This window comes from Rissa tridactyla, chromosome 14, assembly GCF_028500815.1.
Source record: "Rissa tridactyla isolate bRisTri1 chromosome 14, bRisTri1.patW.cur.20221130, whole genome shotgun sequence".
Classification (NCBI taxonomy): domain Eukaryota; kingdom Metazoa; phylum Chordata; class Aves; order Charadriiformes; family Laridae; genus Rissa; species Rissa tridactyla.
Genome location: NC_071479.1, coordinates 757767 through 777062, shown reverse-complemented (window position 1 = coordinate 777062; position 19296 = coordinate 757767). Strand labels below are relative to the sequence as shown.

The window sequence follows — 19296 nt, the reverse complement described above, 5'->3', positions numbered from 1 at the left end:
GTGGGCGGGTCAATAAAGTACCTGCTTTGGTTGGGCTGGAGAACCCAAAGCCTTGAGATGCCACACTTCCACCACCAGAGCTGAACGTGCCTGTAGGCTTCTGCTCTCCAAAAGATGAGCTGCCAAATCCAAAGGTCTTTGCTCCGCTGTTTCCAAATAAGCTAGAAGAATCTGGGAAGATGAAGAATACTCATGAAGCTCATAACAGACAATATTCTGTGTTACACTTCATTAACTGGATCAGGGGAAAGGGAACCCCCGTTTACTTCCCCAACCCCCAAGCACAAAATGAACACACTGAAAACAGCACTCTGCAGAGAGAAGCCGAGTTATCCCCTATTCCCACAGGCCTTTGTAGTTCCACCAAGTTCATTCTGGATCTTATGCACCACTAAGAACCCTTTATTGCTGCAATCTAGCAAATCACAGTGATGGATGATTTGTTTAGTTGCATCCTGCGCCGCAGTTACTAACAGACTGTCCCTCAAGTGAGAAATCACAGCAGCTAGAATCAGTCTCTTGACAACACAAATATCAGTCCACCACAAATCAAAGATTCTCAGCTATTTTGGCAACGGCCAGTATTACTTAACATGACTATGTGATAGGATCTTAAAGTAGGAGCCAAACTTTTCCAGCCTTACTGAGAAAGGACTCAAGTTTTCACCTCTCACTAGGCCACTCAGATTTTTAGCATCTAGTGGCAGGACACAGAATAACCAAAGCTTTTCTCCGGTGAACCATCTGTTTTATTTCATCACAAACCCCAGCAATAAAGGAGGACTAAATTAGCAAGGTTAGAGAACTGACCTCAACCATTAATCCCAATGGATCATTAAAGATGTAATAAAATAAATGGATTTGCTCTCCCAAGACTCGAAGTGCTACTTCTAGCCACTTGCAGCCCATTCTACAGCTTTCCTTTGTTCTTCTACTTTTATGTCTTAGCCACTGCTTCCCTTCCTTTGTGCTTTCTACCTGCTGGACTCCACCTTTCTGCTTTCCCTTTCTGCCAAACCCAAGTCACAAGTGATGAAATAATGAAGCTGGGTAGTCATTTAATAAAAGCCATAGTTAAGAAATCATCACGTAGAGCTTTTGTGACATACAAATGTATGTAACAAGCGCAGAGCTGCGATAGCTGCGCACGAAAGGGACGAGAGAGCCTGCTAGTATTTCAAACGAATTGCAATACCAGACAATGGCATACATGTGTCTCCGCTCAAATCTGACAGTATTAGCAAGACCCACTAGCCCAGAAAACTCAAGACTAATGTGTTCTTAACTTGACCCTGGCATTAAAAAAAAACAAACAACAAAACCAAACAAACATACATTTACACTGATAGTGAGTGATTCTTGCCTTTACAGTTACTCTTTTATAGCAGCTAGAAAAAAAATAAAAATCTAATAGTCCCTTAAAGTCCCTGGTGCAAAGGAACCTGCAGGTAGCTTTAATGTATTCTTAACTACTTCTCATGCCTCTTTTTGTTAGGTTGGTTGGCTGGGCAAGAAGCAACATGTGGGAGGGCTGGTGGAACACCTCACACGCAGATTGATTTAGCTAAAACACACGTGCAGACTGACGCCTTTTAGCTGACAACTGGAGCAAAGGAAAGGGCAAGTGCTGAGTCCCTCCTCCCAAAGAGGGTTTTAACACAATTGCTCTCATCTACCCATCTTTCACAATGCTTGCAAGAGTTTATCTGTGAGACCCTCACCCCGTCTACCAAACCTGGATAAAAACTGATAAAAGGAACTCTCAAATTTTGATAAAATACCTTGCATGTGCTGCATAATGGTAGTCATTTTTAGGACAAAGCTGAGGAAACTACTAGCCATCACACACTTGTTTATTTGGTTTCTCTTGAGGATGGGATTCTTAAGAATTTTTACAGTGTTAGGGCAGATGGGAAATAATGAAAGCTTTCTAACTTCCCACCAAGTTGGAAGCAGAAATTCTGTGACAAGAATTTAGATTATTCAATTGTAAAGAAGCATTGGGCCAAGAATTCCCTACAGAATATGTATATTCTTCACACTCCTTGCATCCGCTTGTTTGTTTCAATGGCTTCCCTACTTGTTTTCCATACACCTAAAAAAAATTCCGGATTGCACATCATGCACACTCTGTCTCCATTACCCCCCTTAGAAGCCTTTCATGTTAACACAGAATTCCCTCAAAGCCGACTAATGGCAGAAAAGCAGATGGGACCCCAAAAGCAGATGGAAATCACAGCACATTCTGTCTTCTTGTTTTGTTCACTTACTCTGGGAAGCTGCAGATCCAAATCCTCCACTGGAGGAACTGAAGGGATTCTTATTGGCTGCATCCTGACTTGGCTTCCCTCCCAAACCACTGAAGAAGCCTCCACCTCTCCCACCACTTCCAGTTCCAAACAAGCCCCCACTGGAAGAAGATGGCTGCTAGAGTGAAAAGGACAAAAAAGGGAGGTAAGCGAAGTTCAAAGCAGCACGTGCCCCCAAGGCTGATTTTCCCACCTGGCCTATTCCTCCTGATGGACGAAGGGGCTGATGAACCAGCAAACAATCACCTTTCAACACATAATGCAATGAAATCTTATTTAAGTCTGTCTTAAACCTTGTCTATGGTACGGAGTAACGCCTTTGAAACTTGTCCTACACTGTCCACTTCCCACTTAGCATGGAACAAAGGCAGGTGACTTACCGCATTTCTACATTATCTTGCACATGATAAAACATTTGTCTCTCCATATCCCTTGGAAAACATTCACACAGATGCTGCTTTGGTGCCCACTACAATAGCAAATATCTTCGGTACAGACTGGGACACTTTCTACTGAGTGCATCAAATTGAATCTTTTTTTTTTTTTCTTAATATATCAGAAATAGGTAGGGAACCCTGAACAACTTCTCTATACATTACAGTCCCTTGTTTCCACAAAAGCAATAAATACTTACCTGACCAAAGACAGTCCCTCCAGTATTAGCTGCCTGCCCAAACACAGAGCCTGTGTTACTAGAACCAAAACCTGCTAAGAAAAGATGGGAAAATAAACCACCAGAACTATTACTAGGGTATAAGACCATTGTTGCTAACAATGTAAAGAATTGGATTTCTGCTAACATTGCTATAATAATGCTGCAAGTCATGAACAAGCACTGTAGCATTCTGATTTCCCTTGTGCAGGGAGGATCTGAGCTTTGTTACCTAAAGATTCCTGTTATAGATAATGAAATGTTTTGATTAAAAAAAGAACTCCCCATTCCATTTCCCAGTTCACTTAAATGTGCATTTTGTAATAAAACTTGCATTTCTATAATTAGGAACACCTTTCTCAAGCAGAGTTCACTTCCCCCAATTTAACTGTTCTCTGTTACTGTAGTTAAAATGAGCAAGCAGTTTGCCTACAGTGCCATCATTTTTAATTAAACGAGCCTAATTAGTTTTTCTTCCTTGGAAATACATGTCCTCTATTATTACTATGTACTTTTCACTTTTCCCTGGGAGCTCTCTGAAGATTATAAAGAGAAAGCTTTGGAAAAAACCCAACAATATATTGTAGCGATGCAGAGAACAAAAGGAGACTGACAAGGTTTGGTCTGTGCAAGTATTCAATTTAACCGTACAGACAGGTAGCTGATGGTCATGTTACTGCTGTATTTAATTTTGAGATGTTTCCAAATGCAAAAGCGGATTTAACAGATTAGTTCCTTAGTAACTCATCACTTTGAGGGCTTAACATTTTTTTGCCATCCCAGATGATACGGTACTATACCTGGCTATACATCCACTCTTGCACGTACTCAGTGCAGCCCGCTGAAGGACGTGCTGCATCTGTATTCATTGCCTTGATTAAGGTCTCAGAGCTGCCTTGCCACTTCAGTGCGACAATTTACACCAACACAGTAGTTTAAGATCTTTTACACTATGCTGAATCCAACCCACTTATTGTACAATAGGCAGGACAATACATACTTCAAAATTAAGTCAAGGTAGACTTGTAAGTATAAAATGAATGCAAGATTGGATTGCAAAGGCTACATTCAGAGGCCTACTGATGAATAGCGAAGCAGAGCAAAAGCTTCTTTGGTCTCCAACATTAGCTCTCCTTCACACACACTGCAGTTCCTATTCTTACTAATGGTGGGGAAAAAAAAAACCACCCAAAAAAACCAAACCAAAAACCATCAAGTGCCATAGGGAGGGGAAAAAAAAAAAAAGGCATTTTCCCCAGGGATATACTGCTCTTTGTACTTCAGCCAGACGGCACCACTGGGAAATCACATCTCCCTGCAGTTTGTTCTCACCTGAAGCTTGGCAGAAGCTGAACCCAGCAGATGATGTTGTAGTAGTAACGGCGGCAGCGCTACCAAAGACGGATCCCGCCTGCCCAAAGCCGGTGCTCTGCCCAAAGACTGGAGGGCTGCTTTGTCCAAACAACCCACCTCCAGTGCTGGCAGATGGCTGTCCAAAGGAAAAGGAGCTGGCGCTGTTGGTGCTAGCCGATGCTCCAAAAACACTGCCACTGCTCGAGGCTGCTGTGGAAGCTGCTGGCTGGCCAAAGGCTGGCATTGTCCCAAACCCGGACTGGCTAAAGGTAAAACCACCTGAAGAACTGCTCACTGGTTGCCCAAAGGTCGGTGCTTGTCCAAAGGCTGGCTGACCAAAGCCCCCGGTAGTGGTGGTGCCGAAGGCAGAAGTACCAAAACCTGAGCTGGCAGCCTGCGTGGTAGCGGTGGTAGTGGACAAGGTACTGGTGGTGAGTTGCCCAAATGGAGAGGATGCTGTGGTACCTGCTGGTAGTTGTCCAAAAACAGGTGGTGTGGAAGGAGTGGCAGCTGTATCACCAGCAGGCTGGCTAAATGCTGAGCCAGAAGAGCTGGAACTCGGAGGCTGAGAGAACACCGAGGAGCCTGCAGAAGTGGGGGCAAACACAGAGGCCCCAACAGCTGGGCTCTGAACACACGTAGTGACATCAGAGGTAGCAACCAACGCACTTGTGGCTTCTGCAGGAGAGGCAATATTTGTTGTAGAGGTTGTCGCTGAGGCATTCTGATCTGGTGGGGCAGATGCAGAGACAGCAGGAGGCACTGGTGCCTTCAAATCACTTGTGGAGGCAGGAGTAGCAACGGCATCAGGGGGAGGTGCTGCCGATGTGGTGACAGAGCCCGCAGAGACGGTGTCCCCGGCTGTGACCTGGGGTAAAGCTGGTTCTTTAATGGACTCTGAAAGCTGTATCTGTGGCTGTGGTGACTGCGTCACTGGAGGTGAAGAGCCAGCTGCTACAGCTTCATTTTCAGACGGCTTTTCTGACACAGTCGGTAATTTGGCATCCCCTGCAACCTTATTAGAAGTTGCAGCAGGGACAGCAGTTTGTGATGAGCTTAAGAAACTTCCAAACGAGAGGGACGTTGAAGCAGAGAGAGTAGAAGGGGTAGAGGTGGACGTGCTCACACTACTTGCTTGCTGAACACCAAATGAGAAGGTGGGTTTATTGCCACTAGAGGCTCCAAGATTAAATACCCCAGAAGACCCTGTGTTGGTTATCTGCACATTGCCAAACAGACTGCCTGTGGCACTAGTGCTGGTGGACGGGGATGCTGTGCCAGCCGACGTGACTGACGTTGAAGCAGCTTCTCCAGCCTTTCCTAGTGACAGGGGAGCACCAAAAGTAAACCCAGCGGGTATTGTAGATACTTTGGTTGACTGTGCTCCTGCAACACTGGTAGATAGTGCTTTAGTGGTGGTCTTGGCACTATCATCTGCTTGACCAACCCGTAGTCCTGAGAAGCTCCCAAGAGTTTCCCCGGCTAGATTGCTCTGAAACAAGTGATCTGGTTTAGATGGAGGAAAGTCCAACTTGCCAGAGGCTGTGGAGGGAGCAGAAGATGTTGTTGCAGCAGGTTTGTTTGACTGGGTGCCATCTGCTGAGGCACCTGGAGCACTTGCTGGCCTGAGGGACCCAAAAGCAAAGGAGCTTTCGGGGACTACTGCAAATTTGGAACCCCCAGCAAGCGAAAATGTATCCGTCTGGGTGGACTCTTTAGCAGGGGCTGTCAGGGAGAGAGACAGAAGTTACGGATTAAGTTACAAATTGAGTATGCAAAGCTCACTTATCATTCTTACAATAATAGCATGCTTTAGTGTTTCACAGATTGTTAGACAGCGCTCTCGCCTCAAACTTATAAAGCCTCTGACCATCAGGTAACTGCCACTTCCATGTGCATTCAGGAGACAACAATGACATCTGAAGCCTTTATGGACAAGGCTGCAGCGACAAAAACTTTCATGTCATAGCCTCCACTTAACCACCCTTCTCTTTGAGTGCAGACAATTTCAGCCTTTGTCTCCGATCTCTTTTTCAACAATTTGATGGTTAATACAAGCCATTTGCTGTTAATACCATTTTCACCCCTTCTTACTTGGTTCAGCTAAACAATTCCTGACATTCACTACAGAACTCTGTTTAAATCAATGGCTCAGAACAGAGTTTGAGTCATAAAAATACTTTCCGGCACTTGGAAAGTCTTCTGCAGAATCAAATCTTTCCTCACAAATTCAACTACTTGACCACCAACCAGTTTCTATGCAGCCTGTTTTCAGCTTTGAAAGACTAGAGACAAGCTCTCAAGTGTAAGTACCAAAGCAGCTCCACTCGTAGGATATACTGCTGTCCAACAGCGTGAAACTGCTGAAGTTGTAAAACCAGTCCAGTCTCACTTATTTGATATGTTGTCATTTCATTTCTGAGCACCAAGCACACACGAATTCTGACTTGAAAACCCTGCATTGGTATTTGGACTATGGGTTGATTTGGACAAAGTATATGAAATCTGCATGGAGATCAAATAACAAAGAGCAAAAGCTTCTTAGCACAGCTGGTATTATCCTTGTGTTTTACCCTGTTAAGTATATTAAGTATATTTAAGTATATTAGCAACTGACACTGAATAATGTAGCATTTGTTTCCTCCGGAGGCACTGAAATTCCTTCTTTTTTTTCTTCCATCACCAGCTAACAGAGGCAAAGGTACTCCTACCGTTTCATGGGGCGGCACGAGGTAACTCCCTCCCACAATGCTGTGGTTCACAAGTCCATCTCCTGCGCCTCCCACGCCTCCCTTAATCAGTGTTATTTACCTAAGCTTTTACGTTAACTGAATCTTCAAGTTTTAAGCCAAGTTAGTTCTCTCTGCTTAATGTCAACAGAGTACTAGTAGCATTGCTGTGGCTGCAACGGCCTAAGGACATAAGCAAGCCAAGATTTTTAAGAAGAGGTGGTATCTTTGATTAGAGCAATCAGTAACATTGGAAATAGTTTCTCACCGTACAACCTCTTTTGCAAGACTAAAACTGGAAGGATAACACTTGAAGAATATTATAAAGCAAATGTATCAGTCCCCCTTTTGCAGACTGGGCAAATGTGGTCTACCTATGAAACAGAAAGGCAGCCTATATATTGTCAACTCAGTTTTAGAAGCAGCGCAAAGCCATCCCAAACATTCCCCTCCCATTACTAAATGCTCATTCCATTTAATGACAGCTTTCTGTGTCAGACCACCTCGGCAACTTTAAATCTACAGATTAAAGGCAGCAGAGGAAATGACTACAGATGTTACCCTTTTCATAAACTAGTACCCTCCTAGATGTTCTTGGCAGCAAATGTTTTGCTTGCTCTTAATTGAAAGGCAGGTGGCCTAGATTTCTGTGCATTACAGGGCATAATCCACCATACATATATAAAGTTATTGCAGCTACTAGACTTTTAATAATAGAATGGCAACATAAAACAAGAACCACACGAATTAGGAAGAGTAAGCGTTCTCTTAGCAGGGAAGAGATGTTTGCATGCTCTGCCAAACTGACCTTGTGAGGAAGCAAGGCCAGACAGCGTCGGTAACGAAGCAGCTGATGTGACACCAAAATTAAATCCAGACCTAGGAGGAAAGAGGAGAAAAGGAAAGAATGACACTTTGCTCAATGCGTTGAAACTTCCAACCCCATGATTAACACAACTTTGAGGCTCAGATTTCCAGTACAGACTTGCACAAAGTCAGGCCCAAGAACAGCTTCTCCAACAACTGAACAGGCAGAGAGAAGCATGCACGCAGACTGGGCTCCATTTGTTTCCCTTCTGACAAGGCTTCTAGAAAGTTAAAGAGAGTCAGAGTTGACGTTCTTTTGACCACCCCTCATCCTCCCATATTCTCTCCTTTCTGCGGTATATTTCTTCCCCATCCAGCTCAGCAGCTGAACACCATGCACCAAATCCCGATAGCTTTCGGGAGACTAGCAAGAGCAGAAGCCACAGCAGCAACTAGAGTTTATCTAAAAGAGCTAAGCGACAACGCATGTGCAGAAGGGAATAACGGGATACTACCACTCATAGCAAGACAGAAATCAAAAGTTTCCACGACTATTTCACGCTAAAAATATTTGGTCTTGCAAAAATACTGAGATCTTTCATAATGAGCACCGGGGTCCTCCAGAAACCTTAATTCCCTGAGGCTTTTTAAGCTTTCTCTGATTCTCAAAGACCAGCTGCTGATATAGAAGTCAGGCCGTGCAACTAGGACATCACTGACAACGGCACTGTATGTAGCATACGGTTTACAGACTGAGGCACTGCAGCCTGGGACAAAGGCAGGGTTTGTTTGCTTTTTGAATCTGTATTTCCATCTCTCAAAAGGCCTATTTTAGCACTTTCAAGAGCACAAGGCGTTGGGGTAACATCCACTTGACAAACTTGCAGAGAAATGGTTAAGACTGAAAGAAAGCAGCCATTTGGAAGTATGAAATACTTAATGTTACCCACTTCATAAAGAAAAATTCACTTGAGTATTACATAGGTAAACATGCAGAATTTCAAACAGTCTAAGGAGTTGTCCCTGTCCCCCAAACATAAGATATGATCAAAGAAATATTTGTCATCCCTGAAAACAAACAAACCAACACCACTCCATAAGAGAGATTTCAGAGTAACTATACGTTCACAACACGCTCCTTGCTTTGTGTTACTGTTATGCAACAGAAATCCCCAGATTGCACTGGGACTCTCTTGTCACCTTCATGAACAGACTACATTTCAAGCCAAAGCACGGAATTTGTTCTGTTGTACTAAAATAAATAACTGATTTGCTGAGTTTGACCATCAGCACAAATTTCAAGTCCTAATCAGAGATTACAGCACTTCTGCCTCTCAAACCCCTGCCAGCATTTGAAACACCTATGCATGCCCAGAAAACCCAACGCCATTCTCTTGGGAATCCATCCTCAGAGGTGACAAGTGTTAATATGACCGTGTTCGCGTTCGTTCTTCTTCTCTGGGAGCAGCAGCTTCCAGTGTTCAACCTCTTTACTGCTGTTGTAAAGCCAAAGTTCATTCACACACGCCTCTGCGCAACTTGCTAGGGATGATTTTCCTGCTACTGCTCTTTGTTCCCTAAGTAAAGAACAAGTTTTAAACTAGCTATGGTCTGCCTCTGTTTCCTCTTCCTTAACCCCAACATACAAGACACAGCATAAATGTTCTTCTCTGACTCTTATGACAAGTGGTGATGTGCGCTCAAGGACAGCCAGTGAACCCAGTGCATCAGACCCTAACTGGGTGCTTTAACTACAGTCATACTGCCCTAATCTCAAATCATCACCTGATGAGAAATACCGGTACACACAGTGTACGGTTTGTTCAACAGGCCACTATAGACAAACCCAAAAGACAACCAGTCATTACTTACTCTTGATTAGTTACAGAATGAAAAATCTCAAAGCAACACGATACTGCGTCAAATTCTCACAGACCTCCAGACCTCACTCAGGTAGGCTTCCACAACAAGGTGGTCTTCCAAGAACTCTGGTGCAAGCCCTGCCCTCCCAATCTAACATTTGCAGATGCCATTTTACAGTATTATGCAGCTTGTAGGTAACACTGGCTGTAACAGCTGATACTCGTATTTAACATCAACTACAAAGAAATGTTAACGTTCATACAGACCCCACAGAAGAAAACGAGAATGCTTTGTTAAGCTGCGCAGTTGTTGTTTGTACTGATGTCACTGTAGAGGACGTCACAGCTGTAACTGTCTTCACTGTCCCTTGTCCTGTAAGTTACAAGAACAAGCATTACAAAAACGAAAAAAGCACCTTGTCATCCAACTATCAGAAGAGGAAGGAATAGTTTGCACACACAGTCTGCGATTTTATCCATTGGAAACAAAGCCTCTTTGCCATTTATACGAAGTCTTATATTTGTACCCAGAAACATTCCTGCTACAACACCAGAGAACACATGAATTATTTCAAAGACTTAAGGCAAAACATATAGCAGATTAGAGCAAAGATAGGTGTCATCATCTTGACAATAAAAATTAAACAATAAAAATTAAATCCTTGGTAAATCCTCTCCTCAATGTATCAAAACACATTTCAAATAAAAAAGGAAGAGCTATCAAATTCAGGAGCTGACATTTTCAATAAACCAAAATTTAAGAAGCATTTGCCAAGTCAAACATGATTCCTAGCTATTTTTACTGCTTCTTACCCCTGGCTAAGACACAACCTACATCCATGGATTAAAGGCAGAAGACCAACAGAGATGGATTTCAGACATTTATGCAAGAGGCTTATAAAACTGTGTCCGATGCAAGCATTATTATCTAGTACACATTAAAAATCAATTCCTTCCTCCCCTAGGAGTTTACTCTTACTCCATTTGCACCAAATGATGTAAACTGAGCATTCCTTTCCTCAGAGGCTTCTAAGCTGTGCGCAACAGACCACAGTATCTGAACTGGCTTTGAAATTAGTCACAGCGCCCAGTGCTCAACAGACCCAGTACCTGAATTAGCTCATTTCAAGTTAGTTCAGGTACTGCTACGGTGCTGCAGCCTACAGTACGGAAATACTTCAGTCAGACATTAATGTATGGAAAAACTATTCCTGTTACTTCAGGATGTAATCACTTTCCTGCACAAATGCAACAACTTTTCATGTTTAAAAAACAAAATAGCAAAGACATCTGCTCTTGATTTGCTGTCAAACCACAGAAGCCTTTGGTAGATGGACTTTCAACATTTCTTGTTAAGTGTTATACATTCCAAATCCACTTTGAATGAGGAATTGTTATCACTGAATTCTAGATGCAGGCACAGAGACAAAACACAGGGCTGTGTACAAAACCACTCTCTTGCTCTTCTGTGCTTTGGTTTTTCAAATTCTCTCCCTCAAGACTGGCACAGCAGCCTCTTGGTTGAGGCAGATCTTTTTTCCTCAGTGTCTTCGTTTTCTGGATCGCGCACCCCGACAGGTGGCAAGAGACATCCAGGCCTTATTTCCATCTCCACTAAAGACAACTTACCCAAGACTTTGTTGCCAGATGATGTTGGACCAGATGTAGATGCCACAGGACAGGGTGCACACACAGAGGAAGGTGGAGTCTGTCCCTTAAGCGAGCTTGTTAGAGGTGTCTAAAAACACAACACCACTTCAGGTCAGTGCAGTCTGTCCGTTAACAAAGGTCCTTCTGACCCTGGTCTGGTATGATGAAAGTCATGCAATGACTTAAGAGCAAACTACAGAAAGGTGGTCAAAGCACTTAGAAGTGCCCTTCAGTCTTGGGCACGTTATGTCTTGGCACTTAAATAAAGGGTCAATACTCAACTTTTTCAACGTCTCTTGCAGAGGCTGGTAAGCCTCGTGGGCAACAGCTCAATGATCCCAGGGGACAGCGTGCTGCATGTTTTTTTGATGTGTGGACAGAAAACCTAGCACCTTGTTGACCAAGAAGAAATATTTTCAGTAGAATAATAGGATAGGTAAACTACTCTCTCCCTTGATTGCCCAGCAGTTTTCTTTTTGGTGAAATTTAGGTTTATCTACGTAACACAGTTTCCTTTGTTGCTAGTTGCAACCCTTACAGCTGCAAGGCTGTGGCCGTTAGAAAGCTGCAAATCTTCGAAAGAAAGAAAATGCAAGACATAACAAAGATATGCCTGGCATCACACCGTGGAGGTCACAGATAAATAAATGGTTTGCCAAGAACGCAGGGCAAGCTGTGAAAAGATATTTTCAGATGACCTGTTCACCAACAATTATACCCCCAAACTGTGCTGAGCATGCCCTGGCACAGCATTCCACAGGGAAAGGGTTCTACATCAAGATACCTGTTTAGCTTGATTTGTAGCAACAGCTGCCAAAACTTGGTGGACTGCCTGGGCTGCAGAGTGAGGTACAGATGATCTTAAAAGGAAAAATTGAAAGGTTACAATGAATGACTAGCCTAAAAGAGGACTTCCTCACCCCTCAAAAACACAGCTTCCAGAAATCTTGAACAACCACCGCTATTAAAGATTCCACACACAACTCCAAACGAACAAATCTGATTAGGGAATAAACCTCTTAAATGAATCAGCCACATTTAACAAAGGAAGTCTGCAAATGTGTTTAAAGCTCTAGACTTAAACGATCAAGTCTTCTTCACACACTCTTGTCTCTGAAGAGAGTCCGGCCTTTCTATTTTACAGGGAGTTGATGAAAAATCAGCAGGTAAGGGGATTACAATTTTATGCCTAGTGGATAACAAATTTAAGAAGCTTCCTTTATAGTGTGGAGCCAGACAAGTACATGCAACTCTCAGAAATGCTGAGCAAGGAGACAAAGCTGGGGGTTGGGAGGAAGCACTTCATGTATAAACATTAACACAGTCATGGCAAGAACCAATAAAATTAAACTATATTCTACATTATAGGCTTGGGAATTTTCACCACGAAATAAATTGTACATCAGAGCCCACAGACAATTGCTGCAGAAAAGCAGCTACTTCTGGGGTGAAGCTTCCTACTTACAGGCTCCGGGCCATTAACACACCAAATCTAACTTGGGAATGGCCATTCAGTTTTAGCATCTCCTCAAGTCTGTGGCTCACCAGGTTCCACAGTTTAAATGGCCAATACTAGAAGCTTTCAGAAGCTTAAAATCAACACGGATTGCATTCTCTTGGTGCCAAAGGCCAGCTTTCTCTTACCCTAGCAGGCCCTTTCCATCTTGACTCAGGCCAGGTAGTTCCCTAAAGCAATAAGCAATCTCTACACTACAGAAAGGGCTGAGGCTGCAAATCCCAGACAGCAACTAAACCTGGGCATCAAAAGTTGTATATCTCCTAAAGCATAAAGAATCTCTAACTGTATTTACTATTTGGTCAGCTACAGCCCAACTCACAGAAATGTCCTACTATATTCCAAAGGAAGGGGACATGTGCAAGAAACAGTAATTCTGTACAGCCATTTGGTCTTGGATAGAGTTTTATGCCTTGAACAGCTTTGCATTACTAGTTAAGTCCTTCCTTCCAGCAATGTGTGCTCTCGCTATGTTGCATGGCCTGGATTTGCCCTCTGCCCAGAGCAAAAGTAAAGCAAACAAGGAAAACTTCAGATTCGCACTGGAAAGAGTTCATGTTGGGAAGGTGCAGCTGTAAAATTCGGACTCATACAAACACTGAACAAAGAAGAAAACAATGGAAAAATCTGTGAAATTCATGATAGGGTAGGACCTCTTTCCCAGAAAAGTCTAAGATTAACTTGACCCACAGCTTCTCGGACAAGGCTTTGAAAATGCTGGGTTTGATTTCAACTATGGAGAGAGGGTTTTTTTTGCACCGAAAACTATGTACGAGTAACTGGACTGGGACCACCAACACACCTAGCCACAGGCCATTGAACAACTGGTAACAACTGAAAAATCATTACTGCTTAACAACCCGAAGAGTGTGTGCTGTGGCAGCAAAAGAGAGGCAGGATGTCTGAAGTAGCAAAAACTGACGAATTAACTTTGCTGGGTGAATGCCCTTTATTTTAGTGCTGAATCCGACTGGCAGGCACAGGTTCATTTGGGTAGAATTTTTAGAGAGTACACTTTTACGAGGTCAGTTATAAAATAAGACTGTAAAAAGCCTTCAAGATCTCAGACTAGATGGTGCTCTATAAATTAGAGAGATCAATCAATACTGCCAGTCTGAAACGATGTGAAAGTAAGACAGGTCTTTAACTACAGTTCAAGTGAAAACCAATCTCGGATATGTATTGCTCACTCATGTCCTTGTCTGTGTACAGACAGTACTCTATTTTTTTCAAACACAATTTTGATGAAACAAAGGGTGGAGAACTCTTCCCAGTCCTAATACTGCTTTTAGCAAAATTTCCCAAGCAGAGCTGTTTGCAAATATTACTTTCAAAGGATGTAGCACTGCCTTTTCCCCACCTCAGTTTATCACTTTTAGGAGAAAATAAAGTAGTAAAAAGCTCCCAAACTGTTTCCCAATTAAAACGCAGAAGAAACCATGATGTAATTTTCAAGGTCAGCAGCTGAGTACCACCACCGTAAGACGCTGTTCCCTTTTTGAAAAGCTGCAAAGGAATTTTACCTTTTTTCTTCGACAGTGAAACGTATACACACATCTACGAAAAACAGAAGGGATGCAACAACAGAAATCGTTCCAGGAGCTGCACATATAGCCCCTGGTCATATGGATAAAGCATTTGTAACTCCACGTGGACTTATGATCAGAGGTATGTGGTGAGTTTATCCTGCTTTATGCAGTAAGCCCAACTTTGCTCACTTTTCAGTAGTGACCTTGCCTCCCCAGCCCAGAAATGGCCATGCGTTATCTTGGTCTTCAGCAGCGGTAGGAACATCGAGCAAAGACAGTTTCAAGGTTGTTACGATGACAGGGAAAAGGACTAGTTCTCTGGCTGGTGACAGAGCCTGGTGATAAGACAGAGATCTCTGGAATGAGCTGAGCTGGCTGTTTGTAGGAGGCAGAGAAGTAGGAAAGCCGAGCGTTACAGCTAATTCACGAGAAATGTTAACACATTCAAGGTTAAATACCAGAAGATAACATTCATAATTTACTCATAAGGAAGACAGCCTCGCAGCTCTGTATTATTCCAAAGTGACTGGATCCTACTGACACCCAACCCTTCAGTCAAAATTCTGATGTCAAAAAATTTGAGACAAGTTTCCAGAAAAGCCAGAGCACAGTTCTCCCACCCTAATCTGGGAACAGACAGAAGAGGCATAACTCCAGAGAAGGTCTTCTCTGTAACGGATGACAAAATAGAAGGAACAACATCTGGACAGCTCAAGGCCACAGACCACACTCAGCGGCAGAGGGGTGCACTTCCCTCACGGAAAGACGCAGAACAGAGGTAGTGACTGGAGAGATACCAGATCCAAAGTACATATCAGCAGTAAAACCACTGGATCCCAAAAGGAAAGGATGCACTAAAATGCATTTCACACACTAATGGAGAAAGAGGTTAATATAGATCTCATCGTTTGTTCAGGACAAGCCATTAGCAAATCCTTGAATGACCTGGAAAGAAAATATTTCTTCCTTTCACTGCACAAACCTAATACTCTTCTCTAAATGCATCCACTTCAGGTCTTACGTAGTCGGACTATGTAAAATACTCCTACTGCTCCCCATCGGCAGATGTGCTCTATTGCAAGTGCTCCTGAAGGCTACCAGAAAGAAGGGGAGTATCCACTCACCCTATTACTGCAGAGACAGCTGGGGTCAATGCACCAGTCTTGAGTTCTCGCACATTCACCACCTGAGGAACATTCTTCAGAGTTGATTCAGTCAAGGAGGTGCTTACAGCTTTAAGAAAAAAAAAAAGGGGAAAAAAAAAAAAAAGAGGTATAGATGATCTCCATATTAAGCATTTTATTCAATATGGTGCCTATGCATAACTCCAGAAGAAATCCACCCAAATTTCTAGAAGGTATGTGGTGTAACTGGCCCAAAATGTTTGGCATCCTAGCCTTCAATGGATAGCTTTCTATATAGTTGGTACATTTTTCATTGTTAGCTGACCAAATCTAACTGTTCTTACAAACCTTCCCTTACCCACATTGTAACATCTTAGGTTAACGGAAACAACCTTCCTAGTTACACCCCGGCCTCTGCCAGAATTCAGCAGTCCACTTTCTGCACTTATGCTCTCTTTAAGCTAGGGAAATAAACTAATCCAATTTCTGTACCAGTAACTGAATTTTGTTTCTTTTCTGCACTGACACTGCAGTACTGGGGAAGCACCAAGAAATGTCTAAAACCAAGCAAGAAAAGCTTAAATTGGGGAACCTTTCTCCTGTCAACTCAAAACCTTCTCTACAAGCCAATCTAAGGCTTAACTCAACAGTTCACCTTTAACATTTCAATATTAAAATTGTTTTACACTTCAGATCTTTAATTGCATAGCTAATAACGAAGAGTTATTAACAACGGCTAGTGACAGCCTTTCTCTGCTCTCCAGCAGTTTCCTGCACACAGATCAATTGCCATGCCAGGATCTCCTAAGAGGTATTGACATTTCTGCCACTACAGAGATGAGAGGGGCACAAAGAAACCTGAGGTAGGAATTTCTCAGACATTTTGCACTAGTATCTTACAGGAAAAAGGAAGACAACGAAACACTGGATAGCTCAGAGGTGCAACAAATACAGATCGGCGTCACATTTTGTTTGATGATCTTCTCCTTTGAGAGCACTAAATTCCTGTGAAAGTCACATTCAACTGCTCAGAGGTCACTTGGGCAATTAGCCATCCTTTTACCTGGGGACTGGTTAGCCATCTGCCTCCGCAGAGCTGCGGCAGCAGCTGCTTGTGGTGCTGGAACAGTGACAGAGGGAGCAGGGGCCCCATGTTTCACAGTCTTTGTTGCAAGCATTGTACTGTCAGCCCCTTGCGGTATGATTCTGCTTGAAGGTGCAGGCGCTAAAAAACAAATGAAAAAAATACTACAGACCGCTGGATCTCTACAAATCAGGGAGACTTGAAAGCCTTTGCTGAACTAGTTCCCCTAAGTACACGGCTTCCTTCTGACAAGACTGACACGCAGGCCTTTTAAACAATCAACACAATCTGTCCCTGGCAGTTTCTGTATATCCCAATGAATTTAGCAAGTAAGTCTCAATAGCTGTCATTTCAATGCATTAGATGACTTTCAGTTTGCTGTTACAGACGCTTCTGCTGACACCTTATTTTTCTCTCTGGCTACAGAGATTAAAAAAATCCCTCTCTCACACAAGGAAAACTGAGTGTATGCAAATATAGTTCTTACTGTGACTCACTGGGCTCAGAAGACAGGTCTAACCTTGTGAGTTAGGTGACCTTGTGAGAAGGTGAGTCTTAACCTTGGCCAGACCAACCAAATGCAGTAGTACTTCAGTTTACTGGTCTTTGGGCATTATTTTAAGAAGTAACGTCATACGCTTAAGGTAAATTACTAAAGGAAGACAATGCTACCTATGCACAGTACTATCTGAAAGAAACAGGCTATCCAAAAACGACAGTCAATGAGTCAAGATATTTTAACACTTTTAGCTCAAGTTCATGAGATCACACCACCACTCTGCTAACTGCTTCTGGCAACTTGGCAGTGTAAACCCGCATGCTGCAATCTCATTTCTCCAGGATCTGAAGCACTGGCAGTGGATGAAGTGGTTAAAGATACCGACAAGAACACATGCAGAATAAGAGAGACATTGGAAAAACAACTCACACAAAGTACCCAGGGAGAGGGGCTGTTTCCCAAAGGACGGAGACTGAGCCATCAAACCAGGCTGGATGGAGGGAGTACGGACCACAGGAGCATGACGAGGGACTTGGACTGGAGCAGCCTCTTCTTCCTGATCCACTGCCTGTGAATCCTCATTCTCCAGTGACTGGGAAACTGAGGATGTTGAACTGACTTCATCCAAATCTTCGTAATATCTCATGGACAAGAAGGCAGATCGGGACAAACTTGCTGCAATAACAGAAACAAAATCTTGTGTGTGTGTATTAAGTTGAGGGAACCATCCAGCCTAACAGCCAAGACAGAGACACTCTATTTTAGGATGCTCTTCTACTGCCTTGTTTTAATCCTGCATCGATAGGATTTGACTTAACCGCCAGGAAAGGCAGCCTTCAACAAGACAGTAACTGAATGAAATTCTTACTGAGAGCAGATGGGGGAACAGGAAATCAGAAGTAGGGGCTGAGAAGTTACAAGCCAAAAAGCTAACTTCAGGACTGATTTTCACAGCAGGTAAGTCACCCTCCTGGAAAGCATTTTAGACTTCTACAGTAAGTAAAGGTTTACCTGGAGCTGTAGACCTAATTGGTGGAGTTTTCCTCTTGGCTAGGAAATTCCTCAACTGTGCCTGTTTCACGGGGGATAATTTAGCTGGAAAACAGGAGAGAGAGTTATTAGTCTATAATCAAACTGCAAGTCAAAAAAAGTAATTCACATTTATGGTGTGAATGCCAGGAAGAAAGACTAAATTACCAGGTACTTTGGGCAGAGGTTTGGCATGTGATTCCAAGGTAGTTTTCATCAAGGCATTGCGCAGGCTTTCAAGGTCACTGTCAAAACTAGGACAAGGCAGAGCAGTGAAAAACCATGATCAGCAGTGAGAAACCAAGCAAATCAGGAAAAAAGGGGGCCAAAGAAGCCACTAGTACCTTCGGCTTATCTGGAAGAACAATTGACTTTTCTAGATACTGTGCTATTTAAACACATGCATCTTTAACTGATTTGGAAACTCTAAGAGCCATTCACTTCTTCCCTTGTATTCAGACAGACAACCAGCAGTACCTCAGCCTGGCAGCTCTATTATCCTGTTTATTATAAAAAACCATAACTTCTAGGGGAAATTTCTAGTAACATCAAACAGTGTTTCACAGAATATAAGCAATGAGCTTCTGTGTTACCCGGGCATAGTTTAGTATCATTTCTAGGACATCCTGTTCTCCTAATACCACGTCCACAAAACATCATTCTTTGGAGGATGCACCCTTGCACATTGCTGGGGGCAAGAGAGAAGGAGTGTCAACACCACTTAGGAACTCTTTGTTTCACATACCTTTGAGCACTGCTAAGAGAAGATGTATCACTGGGAACACTCCACTGAGATGTCTGATTATACAGTCGGAGCTGCTGCAAGCTGTTCACAAGCTGATTTAGTCTCTTTCTCTGCTGATTGATTATTTCCCGGTTATTAGCCAGGGTGTTAAACAAAGTCTCTCGCTCGGGGACTATCAGACGCCTTAAGACGACAGATCAAGAGACAGGAATAAGGACCATTCTATATATCTGGCCACAAGCAGGCATGCACACACGAAGCAGTCTAGCGGTTCTAGCTACTTAAACTCCGTGAGGTCAAACATGGTTTGGTTTGAACACCAAAGCAGTTCAGTTCATCTCAAATGCTTATTTCTCCTTTGAATATGCTGCAAGTTTATTCATTTACTTCAAGATGTTTTCTTTATTA

The 19296-nt window shown here is 43.0% G+C and overlaps 1 protein-coding gene across 8 annotated transcripts in view; it reads right to left on the bottom strand.

Annotated features, from left to right (window-relative positions):
- NUP214 (nucleoporin 214) overlaps nucleotides 1-19296 on the bottom strand; it is a 44650-nt gene that overhangs the window by 8114 nt on the left and 17240 nt on the right. For 4 of the 8 annotated variants that reach the window (XR_008469314.1, XR_008469318.1, XR_008469319.1 and 1 more), the window contains 14 exons: nucleotides 18889-19071; nucleotides 18312-18397; nucleotides 18126-18209; nucleotides 17544-17789; nucleotides 16595-16756; nucleotides 15532-15640; nucleotides 12147-12222; nucleotides 11342-11450; nucleotides 9980-10085; nucleotides 7852-7922; nucleotides 4294-6039; nucleotides 2944-3017; nucleotides 2271-2427; nucleotides 22-171 (listed from right to left, as the gene is read on the bottom strand). Coding sequence is in view for 2 of the 8 variants with exons in the window: in XM_054221025.1 (XP_054077000.1) it covers nucleotides 22-171; nucleotides 2271-2427; nucleotides 2944-3017; nucleotides 4294-6039; nucleotides 7852-7922; nucleotides 9980-10085; nucleotides 11342-11450; nucleotides 12147-12222; nucleotides 15532-15640; nucleotides 16595-16756; nucleotides 17544-17789; nucleotides 18126-18209; nucleotides 18312-18397; nucleotides 18889-19071 (3359 nt within the window). In the remaining 6 variants the exon portion in view is untranslated. The remainder of the gene's footprint in view (nucleotides 1-21; nucleotides 172-2270; nucleotides 2428-2943; nucleotides 3018-4293; nucleotides 6040-7851; nucleotides 7923-9979; nucleotides 10086-11341; nucleotides 11451-12146; nucleotides 12223-15531; nucleotides 15641-16594; nucleotides 16757-17543; nucleotides 17790-18125; nucleotides 18210-18311; nucleotides 18398-18888; nucleotides 19072-19296) is intronic. The other 4 variants (XR_008469315.1, XM_054221026.1, XR_008469316.1 and 1 more) reach the window with 3 other exon arrangements.